The sequence below is a fragment of the Rousettus aegyptiacus genome, unplaced genomic scaffold (assembly GCF_014176215.1).
Source record: "Rousettus aegyptiacus isolate mRouAeg1 unplaced genomic scaffold, mRouAeg1.p scaffold_m13_p_16, whole genome shotgun sequence".
Classification (NCBI taxonomy): Eukaryota; Metazoa; Chordata; class Mammalia; order Chiroptera; family Pteropodidae; genus Rousettus; species Rousettus aegyptiacus.
Genome location: NW_023416291.1, coordinates 3144260 through 3161113, shown reverse-complemented (window position 1 = coordinate 3161113; position 16854 = coordinate 3144260). Strand labels below are relative to the sequence as shown.

Sequence of the window (16854 nt, the reverse complement as noted above, 5' to 3'; positions counted from 1 at the left end):
TGTGGGCAGATATAAGGTTTGAGTTCAGGGACACTTAAACCTGAGATATGTTCTCTGGATGGGGAGAGGAAACTTGGCACCTACGTTACGGAACTATTCACTTACTAACAGTGTTATTTACGTCTTCCATATCTTTTCACATTTTTTGGATATTTGATCTCTTATGAACCAAAAGAAAACAAATCTACTACTGGTATTTTTCTTTCAAATTTTCTTTGCTTTTTCTATTATTTCTGCTTTACGAATGCTGCCACTATGTTATTTGGTATTTAAAAGTCATTATCGTTACAGCTTTATTTTGAATCGTACTCTTTACATTTTTGTCTTTGCCTTCGTACGATGTTTTTATCCCAAATTCCACCATGTCTGATGATTTCTATCTGTGTGCCGTCTTTTCTGTTCAACAGGCCTTTCCTCTTCCTTTATTTTTAACACATTTTAAAAAAATTTCTTTTAGATATGTCTCCTGTATACAGCATAGAATTGAATTTTGCTTGGTAGTCGTACTAATTTTTTATTCCTGTGTAACAAATTATAGCTGGCAACGATGAAAACTTATTATTTCAGCGCTTCCATGGGCCGGGAGCCCAGGCACGTGTCGGCTGGGTCTCGTGCTCGGGGTCTTGCGAGGCTGCGCTCAGGGCGTGAGCTGAGCTGGAGGCTCGAGTAGGGAAGAACGGTCTTCGCGGCTCACTTAGGTAGTTGGCAGAATTTGTTTCCTTGGGGTCGTAGGGCTGAGGGTTCCAGCTTCTTGCTGGCTGGGCTGGACGCCACCCTCAGCTCTTGGAGGCCCGCGGCAGTTTCCGGACGCTACTCACAGTTCTGAGGGGTCGCCCGAGGTTCCTGGCCCCGTGGGCTTCCCACGCGGCTGCCTGGTTCATCAAGGCAGGGAAGACTGTGTCCGGAGGGGGTTGACCAGCAAGACGGAGCCCTGCGTAACACGACGTAATCACAGGTAATAACGCTCCGTCATCTTTGCCATACTCCGCTGGTCAGAAGCAAGTCGCCGGTTCCCCTCCCTCCCTCGCTCACGTGGTGGCACTACACGATGTCACCAAGTCCAGGAGGCGGAGGTCACGGGGCCGCCTTGGAGTCTGTCAACGCGGCGGTCAAGTCTGAAAGCCTCATTCTTTCACCGGCGAGTTCAGCCCATTTCTGCGTCTAGTCGGGCTTCATTCTGTATTGCTCGGCGCTTTTTGTTTTCACAGTGTTGTAAGCAGCTTTTCATCGTGCGCACACATTTTTGGGGGTCGTTTGTTTCATTTCCTTTTTCTAATATTTGGGAAAATCTTTATTGGTGTTCTATTTTTCTCTGAATAACGATGACCTGATTTTCGAACACCTTAGTGGCCCGCAACGTGGGCTTCTTTCTCACCCGTTTCGCAGCTGTTCACCTGCAGGGTGACCACGGCGCAGCGACGTGGCCTCCTCATCGCAGCAGCAGCCCTGCCCAGGACGTGGCGGCGCGAGAAGCGGCAGAACAACACGGTGGCTCTTTAAAACCTCCGCTCGACAGCGGCGCCCGTCACTCCAATGGCGTTTCATTAGCCGAAGCAAGTTTCATGGCCAAGCCGGTGCCAGCGGAGTGGGATACATGGATCTTTAGCAGGGACGGCCCTGATACGTAAAGATTTAGGCAGCAGACGGAAGGTGCCGGGCGTTAGGCAGGGTCGGTAACTATTTTGGACAAATAATCCTACCTATCGCACAGGGGGAAGCGTTGCCCCTCCTGACAGGCCTCTCGCCCTCCGTAAGCGTATTTTTCCTGGCTGTCACCTGGATCTTCGACCCAGAGTCGTCTTACCCAGAAAGCCTCTCTCTGAATGCCCCCCTCTTTTTCCTACTAACTCGGCTGCATTTGGTGGCCTTTTACGTATTTTGGAATCTAGAAAATATACCGCTCTCCAATTTTGCCAAAAATAGGGTATGCGTTTGTTTTCGTTTTCCTTGCTGCTTTTGGATGATTTCCCGAAGGCAGAGGGGGAGAGGCTGAGACCTGCAGCTACGGGCGCAGACACCTGCCGACCTGCCTCGTCACGCCGGCCGCCGCCGCCGAGGAGAAGCCCGCAGTCTCCAGCCCGACTAGCGGGAGGAGACGTTGGAAGATTTTCACGGTGTTATATTTGCAGAACCATGCCAGTCCTTTCCTTTCCAGGTGAGTAGGACCGGTCACTCCTTTCTCTTATTTTTTTCCTTCTTCTTCATACCTTTGGGATTTTGGGGAAAGAACACGAAACGGCCAGGAAAAGGGGCCGCCAGCGCAAAAGCGGTCCCTGGTTCCTTTCCCGCATGCCTTTGCCGCCCTCCCGGCTGTGACCGACGCCGCCAGGTCTGCGGCAGTTAACCTGGGCCACCACCACGCCTGCACGCTTTCCCGAACGCCGACCTCTGCCCCTCACCCTTGACGGCCAACACGCTCCGGGCTGAGACTCAGCCTTCTAGATGCTACCTCCGATGTTCACTCATTCGCTCGACAAATATTTGTCCTCCGCTTCATTCCCCCAAGGGACTCCCTTTGTCCTACCCACTGCAACCACAAATGGACAGGTATTCAAAGAAAAAACAATTATTATTTTTTAAAAATCTTGAATGGAAAGAAAGGTGACCGATTTTTATCTGCAACTCGGCTTTAAAGATAAACTCGGGAGCCTGGGAAAGCCACAGATGGATATAGATTTCTTTCTTGGTTTTAATCACTACAATAATAAACTCAAGCAATAAAAATACAGACCCTCAGGACACGAAAACGTAGAAAATTGTGACCAGCAAACCATGACTGTGACTGTCATGCCGCAGATGATGGCAAGCAGGATGGCCCGGGCCCCTCACTCCTGGTCTCGTGCTGCACCCTGGGGTGGGGCACCAAGCAGCACGCCCCCTTCCGCCTTCTGGACACTGGGGACTCTCCACCTCCCTCATCACTTGTCCGCAGAGCTCCAAGGAAGGCGCCAAACTTTTCTAATTCGAACACGCTTCCTACCCTCAGATTCCAGATTTACCAAATGCGGAGAATAAGCTGCCCGACTCGGACAGGCGTTTCGATGCACAGGAAGCGTGGAACATGTGGGCTGTTCGGCAAAGCACATTTTCGCAATAATTAGCTGTTCTCCCAGGTGGAGGAGGCAGGTGTGAGGAACAGGAAGCCGGGGAGGGCTGGCACGGCCATTAGGAGGACCGAACGGTGACACTGTCTTCGGCCACGGGGCCCGGGGAGGCGGCGCCCGTGGGCGAAGTGGCCCCTGCTCATCGTTCACTGGTTCTTAGCTACCCAGGCCACGCAGGTGCGCGAACCTCATCATCGAGGCTGATAGAGCTGGTGGCACATTTTTGGTTAGAGAAATAGGAAGAATTCTGTGTTTATTCCATTCTACTTCAAGGCACCTCGAACACAGAGGTTCGTGTCTGGGGCAGGCTGGAACTGGGGACCCCAAGGAAAGGATCTGACAGGGAAGCGGGAGGGAGATGGAGAGGAAGGGGTGGCGCCCGGTCCTGGGCCCGGGCCTGAGGCGGGACGGTTGCCGCCCGCACGGCCCGAGGCCGTCCTGGTGCTTTGCCGCGCGACGACCAGGCACGCGGCCACCGCCTCTCTGGCCCTGACTGTGGACCTTCGCGATCGGCCCCGCGCCCGGCTCCAGGAATTCTGCAGTTCACCGTCTTAGGCGAAGTCTTTATGCAGACGGGGTCCTTGTGAAAGACACGGGCCCTGTCTGTCCCCTGTGCGCCCCGGGGGGTGGCCCCGACCTCCACATACATGACCCCCGGCTCAGCGATGCCCCCAACACACGGTCCACAGCTCCTCGGTCTCTGGTCTAAAAACACGGCTAAGTTAGAGTCCCTGTAGGCCAGTGTGGAGAAAGTCAGACCTTTGACTGAGAGCCCGAAAAGCCAACGACGGCTTTTCCTTCGCGGGGCCAGCGGGCGCCGCTGGGGAGAGGGGGCGCCTGGGCCAGGCAGCGCTGGGAGCCTCCGGTCCCCGCGGTTGGCTGCCTGGCTGTACTGGCTTTGTGACAATTCGTCGAATTGCACATTTGAGATTTTTGTACTTTTCTGTATGCATGTCACACTTACATACCCTTAAATAAAAAGTCTGCCGCACAAAAATGAAAATCAGCCACAGCCATGATTAGATTCTGAAGTGCGGCTGTTTCGCAGCTCGGGGGACAGAGGTCTGGGGTGCCCCGCGGGGGACAGCGCTCCAGAGTCCCGGTGCCCGGCGGGGCCTGGGCTCCGCGTGCTGGATCCCGGGGTAAGCTGGCCCCTCCTCGGGCCGCGGCCAGTCAGCTGCGCCATCGGGCTCGGCTGGCCGCCCCACCCCGCCTCCCGAAGCACGGATTCCGCGAGCGGCCGAGCCCAGACACGCAGGCAGGGGACCGACAGGGCCCGGGACGGAGGGGAGCGGTTACATAACATGCCGAGTCCCTGCTCCCTTCTCAGGCGCCACGGAGCCTGTGCCGGGGCCGCTTGCCCGCTGCCAGTCCTCGCCCACCGACCCAAATAACGCCGCGGTGAGCAAGTTACCGTTCTCGGGGAAGGAAAGAAGCAGCCACACCACCTGGAGTTCCGACGGCGTCGCAGCCGCCAAAGGACCTGGTGCTGAGTCGTGTTTTAAGTCCTACACCTGCTGCCACCGTTGCGCGGGGACCAGGGGGGAGACCAGGGCGCGGACCACGGCCGGACGCTTCCCTCTCGCTGACTGGCTTTGGCCACGAAGAGTCGACGAGGATCTTCCCGAGCCCGCAGGTCTTGAGGGCAGCGGCGAGGGAGCCCTGTGCCCACCGGCCTGACGCCGTGCGAGCAGCAGGCCCGGGAGGCCGGACGCGTCCCCGCCGGCCCCGGCAGCCCCCTCCCGCCTGGCTTGCCGGAGCCCCGGCTCTGTGGAGGGACCCAGAGCGTCCACACGGGACGGACGAGTGGGTTCTCCTAGGTGGCGCTTCTCAGCGAGGGAAGGGGTGTGGGGGGGGAGAGGGTGCGCTCTTCCCAGAGCCACTCTTCCCAGATCCAGTGACCCCGCTCGGGTAGCTCGACACCGGCCGTCGCGGGAAGAGCCGCACCACCGAAAGGCAAGCGCCGCAGACCACGCTTTGGGGGCGGCACCGCCGGTCCCCACCTCTCTGGGCGGGGCCCGTCGCCCTCTCAGCGAGGCCCCCGTCCTCAGTGCGAGACTGCCCCTCGGAGTCCCACCAAGACCTTGCCATCGGCTGGCCCTCGTCAGCCTGGGAGAGCGGACTCCGTCCCGCCTTGGGACAAACACTCACGCACCCTACGGCCCTTTGCTATTTAGAGCGTGAGAGAGAACGCAGAAAAAACCAAGACATGCCCCCGCCCTCAGGTTATCAACAAACGGGCTATGCAAACAAAACGAACACCCGTGGCCCACCTCCTCGAGTTCGCAGGCGCCGTTTATAGAAGGACCCCGAGCGCCGACTCTCGGGGAGCAAGCCGACCTCATCGAGCGTGTGCGTGGAGTTCGAGGTGGAACCTGACTTCGGAAATGTGACCACGTGCAGAAGAGGCGTGGCTTGACGGCAGAGGAGACGTGGGGCGGGGGCAGAAACGGGGTGACTCCCGCTCCTGACAGCTGCCGGAGGCGGGCGCCTGCCAGCCGGGACCACTGCCACCGGCCGCGCTTCGTCACCTCGCTTAACCTCCGTGACAATCCCCACGGCATCGGTGCTGTCATTCTCACTCTGGCAAAGGAAATCGAGAGACAGAGAGCCCCCGAGACCAGAGAGCCCCCGAGTCCTGAGAGCCCCTGAGACCAGAGAGCCCCCGAGTCCTGAGAGCCCCCGAGTCCAGAGAGCCAGGGAGCGAGGGGCCGGCTGGGGCCCAGGCATGAGAAGCGAAGCGGCCCGGCGGCCCCGCCTGCCACCCGTGTGGCTGGAGGCGAATGGCCTGGCCTCGTCGTGCTTCGGCTCCCACATCCGTGAAATGGGAACCGATAACAGCTCTTACCTCATGGGCCTGTTTGGTTTTTTTGACGTTTAACTGACAAACAAAAGCGTAAGATGTTTAAAGTGTCCCACAAGATGATCTGATACATGCACACGCGCAGGGATCCCCACCGAGTGAAACGACACCTCCGACACCTCCTTCGCCCCACACAGGCCGATTCGGGGCTGCTGGGGGCCAGCCCCGCAGGGTCAGAGGTCACCAGACGCCTCACTCTGCTGGAAGCGAGCCCCGCGTTACGGCCTTGCCGGTCTGCGCGAGCCTCGTGGGCAGGAAGGCAGAGGAAACCTGGCAGCTTCTATTCTTAATCCTGACGAAAAAGAGCTCGGTGGCTATTGTGCAACTTCCAGGAACCGAGAGGAAAAAAAACGGCCACATCCTTACGGGTCAAAGAGAGGAAAGAGACCATCGGGCCGCGCTGACGTGAGCCCTGGAGTTTAGAAAGCAGGCTTCGGAAAGTTCAGAGAAACTCTAGGCTTGCCCTGCTCGGCCAGGACTGAGACCACGAGAAAGGGAAATTCTGAAAACAAACAGAGCCACCCAGAAACGGTGTCAGATGGAGCATGCCTAAATCATTCCTGAGAAGAGCAGGTGGCGGCCGCCACAGAGAACTCGTCTGAATTGTTCACGATGCCCCCGGATGTGCGTAAAGGGCAGAAGGACGTCCTGGCGGGCGGCCAGGCCCGGCTGGGCCCTGGGCTGGGAGGGAGGGGGCGGCAGGCCGGCCAGCGCCGGTTAAAGACGCTCCCACGTCACCTACGGAATGTCATTCCGTCCGTCACAACCTTGCGAGGTAGATGTTACGAGCTCCGTGCTTCAGAGTGTGACCACGGGATGTCATAAGAAATGGAGCCTTGGTCTCCATCCCCGGTTCCTGGCTAAAACTTTGTTATTTAATTAGTCTTCATCGCACATGGACGTCTGCAAACCCATCTTCCAAAATGAAAACAGGGCTGGGGGGCAACTCGCGTCTGCTGGAACGCCCCCTCACCGGCGCCCATGCCCTGCCCGCCCATCCGCCTGAACCCCGAACGCAGTACTTCCTTGCTGTTATTTCTACACAGTTTTACTGTATTCCTAAACTAAAAAACAAAAAATTCTTTTAGTTGCTTTAAACTGCGTGAGGGCATCGCCGGTGCGTGACCTGCGGGACTTCCTTTTGTACTCACTGCCAGGGCCGAGCCCCGGCCACCCTTGCTGTGCTTCGCGATGCGATTCTGCTCTTGTGGAATGAGCCATGTGATGTCGCCAGGCTCCTTGGGAACCTGCCCGCGGTCCAGCCTTCCTTCCCCATTGTTAGCCTAACGGCCAGACGGAGATGCTGAGCTTCTGGAGGCAGCGGCTCTGGCTCACGTGCCCCGAGGATGCTGCGGTGACAGCTGCAGGGAACTTCCGCCTCATTTTCGGTCACGTCTTTGTCCATCGTGACGCTCAGAAGCCACGAGCACCTGCTCCTTCGCATGTAGCACACCCTTCGGTCACCAGCCAAGAGGACAGGATAGTTCGGTGACTCACGTTGCTTAGATTTCCAAGGGTGAGTAAAGGGAAATGTGAAAATGAGTCAGAATTTACCCAATGGGTTTGAGTAAATAACCCAAAAATAGTCTTTTCCCGTCTTGGCTCCTGAATGGGGCGGCATGGCCGTCCCTCCCTCGGGGACGGAGGGCAGTTTGGTGGGGACGCTGCTGGGCCAGGCAGAAGGCCCAGGGCCGCCGTCCTCCTGCTTAGTGGCCTTGGGTGGGTCGCTGAGCGAAATGGCACTTAGCGATACCTTCTAAGACTGGAGACCACGCTGCCCGCCCTGGCTACGCCCACGACACAAGCCGTTCCTCCCTCTTAAAGTGTTTAAGTAGGGTCTACAGACCGGTTGTTTTCCTCGTTATCACAGTGAAATCCGGGGGAACAGGATGAGTGGCCAGGACGTCTGCCCCTCACGGCCACCGACCGAGGCTGCCTCAGCAGCTCGGGGAGCGGGGTCCTTCGGGGTATGGGGGGCAGTTCGCGCCCCATATCCTTCCACGCGTCCCGCTTCTCCGGGAACCTCGGGTCCCTGTTTGTGCTCGGAGGCTTTTCTAAAGGCCCCTTCGGACCGGGCATCTTCGGGGACCGCGGCAGACGGGAGGAGGAAGGATGGAGAAGGGAAGTCTGGCCAGCGCGGACATGCAGATGACATGACCTTTGTGCCGTAAATGAGGGGTTTGGCAGAGATGCATTATTATGCAGCAGAATTTTTTGAATTTTTTTTCAATCGATTAATCCCATTTTTGCTGAGGAAAGTATTCCATGACATTAAAGGATTTGTTTGTTTGCTAATCTGCTTCAGGCTCCGGAGGCGGTGGGAAGGGGGAGGTAGGAGAGGAGAGTGTGCATTCCCGACGCCTGAGGGGGACCTCCAGGAGACACCGTGTTCTGCAGACGCACAAGCGAGAACATCTTACCGCTGCCACCTCAAACTTCGGGTTTTAAGCACTGCTTGAGAGAGAAGCGAGTGAAAAACTTATTGAGGTTTCTGACAAGCTTTAATCTCCATCAGTAGATCTGTGGGTAGTGACCACCAATAATTATTTTAGTTTAGAGCAGCCTCCTTTCTTCCAATTTTTAACATCCCCCTACCCCGACCTGAAATGCAAACAAACATTCGCTCAGCCTTTTTCCTCCTGGAGGCACTGACTGCACAGTGCACCTTGACGATGCCGAGAAAACGTGATCCTGCCCTGACAGTAGCATCTGAGATCTGCCATTCCATCACGCGCTAGCCCAAGCATTCGTAGTAAAAGACAGTTGAGCTTTTTTCAGGGAGGCGTTTCCTTCCTCACCTTCCTCACAGAAAGTTCTGCTTTATTTTTAGTCATATCCTGCCCCCGGCATTGTGTCTTGCACATAATCCCTTCACAATAACGCGACGCTCGAGGCTCTCGGTGGCACCTTCTCTCCACGCAGCTCAAAGGCCTTTGCAAACGTTAGTTAGCTCTCCCAGCAACCCAGAGGGGAGGGCCGAGTCCTCCGTCGCCATGGGCATGTTATTACTCACGTTTTGTGAGTTCGCCAAAATTCTTTTTGGCTTTCTAATGGGAGTCACCTTCGGTCCGGCTGCTTAAGCAATGGTAAAGGAACGGGGCAGCCACACGAGGAAGAAGGATGTGCACGGAGGGCCAGCACGAGGCGGGGCCTGCTCTTCCCATCCCCCGACACGGGCGGGGTCGGAGAGGGGGTGGGGGGGGTGGGCAGGGGGCCCCTCTCACGGAGAGCAGAGGAGCCACCAGGCAGTCGCTGTGAAGACTGGCGCCCAGCCCGTGGCCCAGTCCCTGGCTTCGGGGCTCCCTGTGGGGCGGGCGGGCTTTGTGGTGCCCTGCAAGCCGCCCTAGAGGCTGAAAGCACGAGGCGCCCCCGGAGCCGCTGGAAGAGCCGTCACTGCTGCCCGGGTCAGAGCAACGTGGCCGTGCGGAAACTTCGCAGTCGCGGTGTTCCAGGCCCCCCGACTTACGGTGAGAAAACCTCCCCCAAACCTCAGCATTTCACAAAATCATAGTACTTTTTGTTTCCCCAAAAAAGATGTTTTAAAATTAATAGTCTTACCACGATGGCTTCTTAAAACCAAGCTAACAAGGTATTTCCTATTGTACCATATGTACTTTAAAGCAGAGTAGATGTTTAACTCCCTAGATTCTTTTTAAGTTGGTCCAAAATGTGTTGTATCTGATAGACAGCCTTTGACATATTTACCAATGGAGTTTATCTGTTCCCTAATTTCAGCATAAACTTTTTCTATTTTTCCTTCATTTCCTTGGGTTTTGTTATGTGTGGTGTGACATTATAACCATCTTTCCAGAAATGTTTATCACTAAGTTTTAAAAGAGGAGTCTGCAAGTTTCCCAATGATTTCGTCAGCCACTTAAGACCCTCTAATGTATCTCTTTCTGCTTCAATTTGCTGGAATAAATTCTGTTCTCCCAAAGATACTTGGAGTGTACTTGACAGAGGGGTTAGGTAAAAAGCCTCCCCAGCCATACGACTGTCATCATGAAAACGGAAGGGGGGAAGCAAATGAATGTGGACCTTCAGAACTTCCATGTGGACCATATTTGGGAACTGTTAATTCGATCCATATAAAATTTCAAAAGGTGCTTTGGTGTGTGCTCCTCCTTCAAGGCAGGGAGGGCCCAGGCAAATGTGACAGAATGAGCCAGGACTCGGCAACCTTGCATTTCGGAATTTAAGTAACAGGCCCGGGAAAGCGCTGTGTTCTAGCCGCTTTGCGGCAGCCTTCTCCTGACTAAGATAAACATATGCTCAAGTTTGGTTTTCCTATAAATCCAATAATTATTTTTCCAAAACGGAAAACCGATATGGCATTTTAGAAATCTGTTTTCAACATTAGAAATAACAGAAAACTAAACATTTTTCAAGCTAAGTTAGGGCGGTCAGCATAAAGCTTATAAAATATACTTTCTTGGTCACGCAGAACTAAAAGTTAGAAGCCACTCTTCTAAGTTTTGTTGTTAGAACGAAACATTAATTTCACTATTCAAACTAAAGTCTCTTAGAACACTGGAAAAAAAAAAAAAAGTCAATGTGAAAATCCCCCAAGCCTTGAGAAGAATCTACACCAAAGACAAACTTTGACCAGATGCCGAAAAAGCACTTTCTTCCCTGGAACATAAACTATTCATGAATTACACCGTGTATTGCATCACAAACAAGCTCGAAGAATAGGATCATACACTATTTTAAATGCATAAGCATGAGACTCCGGCATCAGAAAGTAAAACCCTCGTGTAGATGAAGGTGGGCTGAACTGTTATTAGTGGTGGCTGACTTTCTTGTGACTCAGCATTTTAGTGGTATCGTTGTAAAGAGGGCACCGATTTCAGATAAAGGAGTATCACTGCCTTTCGGTGGCAATGATGAGCTCGCTAAAGATATAGAACACGATCGGTTTGTAACAGACTGGAGAGGAAGTGTTCATCCTTTACAGTTCTCAGCTCCCAACTCCGTGCAGTCACAGCGCTGTGGACACAGATGTCTGAGAGCAGGTTCATTTCTCCCGCGCCTCGGCAAGACATCGATCGCCCCGACACGAACGTCCGCCAAAGCATTTTTCTCAACTCGTTCTCGGGGTTCTAGAAGCCCGAGCTCTTACCTGCTTTCCGTCCCTACATTTCGCCCCTGACTTTGCAGACGCACGGCCCTGGCCGACACTGCAGGCCGCGTCGGAAGTCGGCGGCGGCTGGCCGGGCGGCACCGACGTCGGCTGGGACGCGGCTCCCGACCGCGGGCGCCCCTCGCCCCTGCACACGACGCGCCGGCGTAAGGCCCATCTCTCAGACGTGATCCCGACTACCCGGGCATGTGGGAAGCTCTGTTACGAGTGACGTGTGCGGCCCTGCCACCCAGCTGAGACACGAAACGGGTCACGGCTTCCTCCCCGGGACGTGGGGCTTTTCGCTGCTCTCTGTGGCGTCTTTCGCGATGCACGTGCCCATGACCCACACGCGGCGTGTTGCATGCCTTAGATATGAAACACCGCAAGCCTTCTTCTCACACGCTCCTTTCGCTTCGACATTCATCCATTTTCCATGTCGCCGTTTTCCGCTGTTTTTCTGTGGCACGTGTGAACATCCCAGAGAGGTCCACTCTCTTCCTGATGGATGTTCAGGTTGTTTCCGGTTTCCTACTGCTGATGACGTGGTGCCATGACCTTACTCGTGACCTCACGGAGCACAGCTTGCTCCGAGACATTCCTTGACGAGAACTCGTGGGCCGCAGGGCCTTCGACATGATGAGACATGCTAGCTGCGTTCCAAAGCGGCCGTACCATGTATGTGCCCTGTCCTTTGGGATTATAAGGCCCAGGCTTCTAATCCAGCTGCTGGCGTCCTCAGTGGCCGGGCTGAGGTCCAACCAGACACCCAGAGAGAGTTCTAGCTGGATTCCATGCTTTCATGTCACTTTCTAGGTTTCGAGCTTCTGTTATCAGAGAAGTCATGCGAATTGAGACCCTGAAGCCACGGTCAGGTGAGCGCGTGTGTTCAGAGGGGCCTCTTTTTTTCGCTTTTAATCCAAAGCACAGACCACTTCAAGAAAGGCTCCCCGTGGTGTCCCTGGCCAGCGGGATTCCGTCTCCAGGCTGCTCCTCCCCCAGCACGAGGCTGTCACACACTGTGGGCCGCGTGGGCCCAACGACCTGAGCATCTAACCTCCTCGCTGGCCGGGATCGCCGCCTTCCTCCCCACCAGCCGGGCCGTGGCCCGCGAGCCTGCGTCGGACAAGCTCACTGATGGGATTTCTTTGATTTCCCTTTTTAGGCCTTTGGGACAGTTTTAAATTTTCTTCTGCCCTCAGCACTTACAGCGTTTGCTAAGTCGGCCGAGTCCAACGGGACCTCCCCAGACGCACCTGCCGCACCGGCCGTTCTGCCCGACGCGCAGGCACGCGGCGCACGCGTCCAAGGAACTAAACGTCAGTGTTTTATGTTAACTAGTTAACGTTTAACCAGTCACACGTGACTAGTGCCTACTGTACCTGCCGCACCATCCTAAGGGATAGTCACCCCTCGAGTGGCTCCGTGCACTGACGAACCCATGCGGCCCAGGAGGAAGAGCCTCGTGAGTCTGCTTCTGCCGGTCGGAGGGCGCAATGCGGGACGCACCGTTCGAGCGGCTGTCACCTCGGGCGCGTCAGCCGCCTTGTCTCGATCACGGGCGTTTCTTGCCCGGTTTGTCCTTCTGGGCATTGTCAAAGACCAACGGGGACCGGGTTTAAGCGCACATTCTTCCCTCTGCCGGGAAGCCTGGGAACCAACGGCCGACAGCCTCCCCGGGGACACCTGCACCGTTTCGAAGTGTCAGAGAAGCCCAAGGATAACTAACTAGCTGCACGAGCACGCACGGTTAGAGTGCACGAGGAGACCCTGCGAGCGAGCACGACTCGGGTTATCGTCTCACTGACAACGTTTATTGGCAACCGGAAAACGTGTACAAGATAAAACACGAACGAGCCGTGTGATTTCCTTACAGCATTTTATGAAAAAAACCACCACGTTTACTGTTCTAGGCCTAGACTGGGCGTATGTTTCCAGTTTTTTAAATTTTCAAAGGGCATGACAATGTATGAAATAACTCTTCTTTTTTTAATTGCCGTAAGTAAAGGTTAAGAAGGCTAAAGCAAAAACGTGGGTATGAATTAGAATGAGAACAAATGCGTGTCTGGAAACAAGGTCACGCAAGTCTGGCTGGTGCCCTTGGCCGCTTCACGGTTTAGCTTTCAAAAACAAACTCAGCAACTACCTCCCGCCGTGCGGTCAGCCACGCACACGTCTGTCCTCACGTACAGTCGGTGCCCGAGGTTTGGCATTTACGAATGCACCGATGTAGGTGCTGGAGTGAGGAAAGCATTTCCCGGGATGAATGAACCGAGTCAGAAATGAAAAAGCTGAGAGTTCGCATTTTAACTCAGCACACATCTCCAGATAAGACTGAAACCCCTGTCCAGAGGTTTTCATGGATATTTTCATTGTATCTATGTATTTTAAACGTCTACAAGAACTGAAGCCTCTTAATTCCAGTCAACATATTTCAAACATTTTGCTTAAGGAATTCTTTTTTCACACTCTCAAGACAAAACTTAAATGCAATACAAGTTTTCCCTAGAAAGCATTTTTAGCATAATGAATGTGTACGTTTGAATTGTGTACGTTTGAATTTTCAGAGTGCATGTAGCCCACTCTTCTCCTGATAATCTTCATAGAAGCGTCTCAGTGACTCAGGAATTCTGGGTGTCACAGTGCTCAAGGCCTGAGTAAAGTGTCTTCTCATGATGCAGTTGGCTTGAATGTCTTCCTCCAGGGCCAGAAGAGCTGCCTCTCTGCAGACAGCTATGATCTGAGGGAGACAGAGAACAGGCGATGACGTTGTTGCACCTTGCTCAACTACCTGCCGGAGTTACAGCGCTTCCATCTCAGAAGGATGAGAAGGAAGTGCTGTCATTCCCAAACCACACACTAAGCACGCAGAAGCAGGAGCAGAGAGATTTATTTACACCCGCTGAGGGTGGAGCAGACGCGCAGGAGACCAAGGGGGTGCGCGGTACGGTGGGGGCGGGGCAGGGCGACCAGGCGAGGGGGGTACCCTGCTGCAGAGCGCCCGGCTCCTCGGCACCCCCCTCCCAGCACGGAATTCCACATTCCCGTCAACCTTTGCTGCATTTCTTTATGTGCGCCTCTTTAATCAGTTCTTAAATTTGGGGAGTATCAGGCGGAGCTGTCTGTTTTTGGAGGGCTGCAGGGGAGCAGAGAGGCGAGTTCTGCTGACTCAGCGAGGGGCTGACAGGGCGGGAGGGAGGCAGGTTCGAGTCTCGCAGCCTGAGACGTGCTTTGAGGCGCTCTGGACTTCGGAGGGCGGAAGCAGGCTGATGCCAGCGCCGTCCTGCGGACACGTTACTGCGGTGCAAAGAGCGTGTGGGGTGACAGGCGATACTGTGGCTTTCGGGGCCACAGGGAAAACAGTGACGGATGCGCCCGCGCCCCGGCCCCGGCCACTCGGCGCGTCCGCTCTGCTTGTCCACTCCCCGAAAAGAGCCCCTCCGCTTCCGCCGGGCTAACGGCTGCCGAGCGGGTCCGTCGCTTTTCTAGGGGACTCAGCAGCACGTTTAGAGGAGCTTTCAAAAAAGCAAGCATAGATTTGGACGGCTTGGTCAAATCGCGACAACGTGACCCTTGGTTCTGGGCTGCGCTAACGAGCGCCCAGGGCGACCGTCGGGGCCCTGCATGTTAATGCTGCTGCTCGACGGGGGCTACGACTCGAAGGCAAAAACAGGACTTCAGGGAGCAGCACGACAGCTTCGTCACACTCTCCGGTGCGAACGGAGCTGTTCTGAAGACAAGACGTGACCGTGGATAAGCACGGGAAAGCCCGGTCGACTGGCCATCCCAGGGTCCTCTGTGTTCCAAGGGGAGCCCGGGGACCCCGAGACTGGGGCGAAGGGCTGAACGGGGACTCCCCCCGCCCCCGCGGCCACGGCTTCAGACTGTCACACGGAGGATGGGCGGCAGGGCTCGGAAGTCTGCAGCAGACTCAGGGGCTGGGCCCGCGCGCTCCGACCCCGAGGCTCCCTCCCTCCTGGCCCCGGCGATTCCAGCGGCACGGCCGTCTCTTCTCCTCCCAGCCCGATGACTGTGCGTTGAGAGACGAAGGCCGCTGGGCCGCTGGGCCACCGGGCCACGTCCCCGCCCTGCCGGCCCCGTGCACCGGGGTCGGGAGCTGGGAGAGGTTCCTGGCGCCTCGTGGTCACCGCTCCTCTCCTCCGCCAACCCGGCCCGCCCCCCGCCCCCTTGGGAGCCCAGCTGGCCACTGCACGTGCGTGTCCCACGGCACACCGACCGTGAGCCTGTCACTGCGTCGCACCGGCCGGGGGCGCCGGCCCAGGCGTCTTCCTGCGTCTGCAGCTCTTGGCACCTCTAGGGTGGCGGGCGGACGGCCTGAGTCCCACTCGCCTCGAGAAACGTCACCCTGGTCCTTTCTCTTTACAAGGAAGCCCTGAAGAACCAGTCAAGGAAGCTTTCCTCTCCGCCACGGTTACTTTCCTACCGCGTTGCCGGGCATCACACAACCGGTAACAGAGAGAAGACGCTAACAACTGACCGGCCGCTCTTGCCTCCATCAATAGCTACTGCTCAGCTACTCCGTGCAGCAAGTGGGTGAGGCCGAGCGGAGGGCCCAGCGATGGCCAAGCCTCGTGTCCTCCCTGTGCCGCTCCCGAACCAGGCGGCAGCGGTGCTGTGGCGTGGAGACGAGGGGGACCCGGCGCTCCGCGCACAGGAAGGGGAGGGGGGAGAACGCAGACTCGCACGTGGGGCGGGAGAGGCCATTCCGAGCAGACGGCGAGGCGGGGAGACAGAGGCCAGGGCTCACACTGGGCGCGCCTCGGCAGCCGGCGCTGAGCACCGAAGACGCGAAGAGAACCCTACCGTTTACACGTCACTGAAAGTAACAGCAGAAAAGGGGACGACGGTTTTCGGCAGCCACGTGGCCATGACGGCGGCGAGGGCTTGCCGTCTCACGTGGCCCGGACTGTCAGCTATGCCAAAGCTTCTGGAATGACACCGTCAGTGACAGAAACTGTTTGAGAGCGTCGGTCTGGGCACGACTTTGAACGCAGTTCGTTGCTTAGAAGCAATAAAAATGAGAACTTTCAGCAGGAATGCAAGTCTACTGCTGCGACTCCGAGGCACGCTTCTTTACGTTTCAAAGTTCGTTACTCAGGGCCATGAATGTTTTTTGCTCTGTTGTCCCGGGAAAAAAACACGACACTGCGACGGAGAAAGAGTCCTGAGAACTGCCCAGCAACGCAGGAACACGTACTGGACGCTTTGTGAGAGCTGTGCCCCCAGCTCCCTCTCCACTTGCTCGGCGGGAGTAACAGATCTACCAGGGATCTGAACGATGAACAGGCCGGAACCCTCTCTGCGAAAGGTTCAGGCACATCTGAGGTAAGTTCCTAAACGGCAGGAAAAGATTTTTCATGAAAATGTTTAGAAATCCTCCAAACTGAGTCACCAAAGGAGTTAGTGATCGTTTTCAGATGCAGGAGCAAGTTACCTGGGCGCGGAAGGCGCTGGGGACAGGAGGCGTCTTCAGGCCCTGGTGGCCCCTGAGAGCGCAGAGCCAGCAGAACAATGCGCAGCCCGGGCTTGGGGAAGGCCGCCCTCGGGAGGGGCGTGGGGAAGCCACTTCCCAGGAGGAGCAGGCTCTTGACCATTGAACCTTGGGAAATCTAATTACCTCACTTTAAATGCGAAAGGGCAAGAGAGGCAATTGTGCGGATTCTGAATGGCCGAAGAAGAACAATGTCTCAGTTCACTGTGGGAAAAAAGCCCTCCACACAGGGCCCGGGTTCCCCAGCCAGCAA

The 16854-nt window shown here is 55.9% G+C and overlaps 1 protein-coding gene across 2 annotated transcripts in view; it reads right to left on the bottom strand.

The window, feature by feature from the left end:
* Positions 1-12881: 12881 nt before the first annotated feature.
* SPATA5 (spermatogenesis associated 5) overlaps positions 12882-16854 on the bottom strand; it is a 132261-nt gene continuing 128288 nt past the window's right edge. For both annotated transcript variants that reach the window (XM_016160227.2, XM_016160228.2), the window contains one exon: positions 12882-13829. In XM_016160227.2, the coding sequence (XP_016015713.2) occupies positions 13653-13829 (177 nt within the window). In that variant the 3' untranslated portion in view covers positions 12882-13652. The remainder of the gene's footprint in view (positions 13830-16854) is intronic.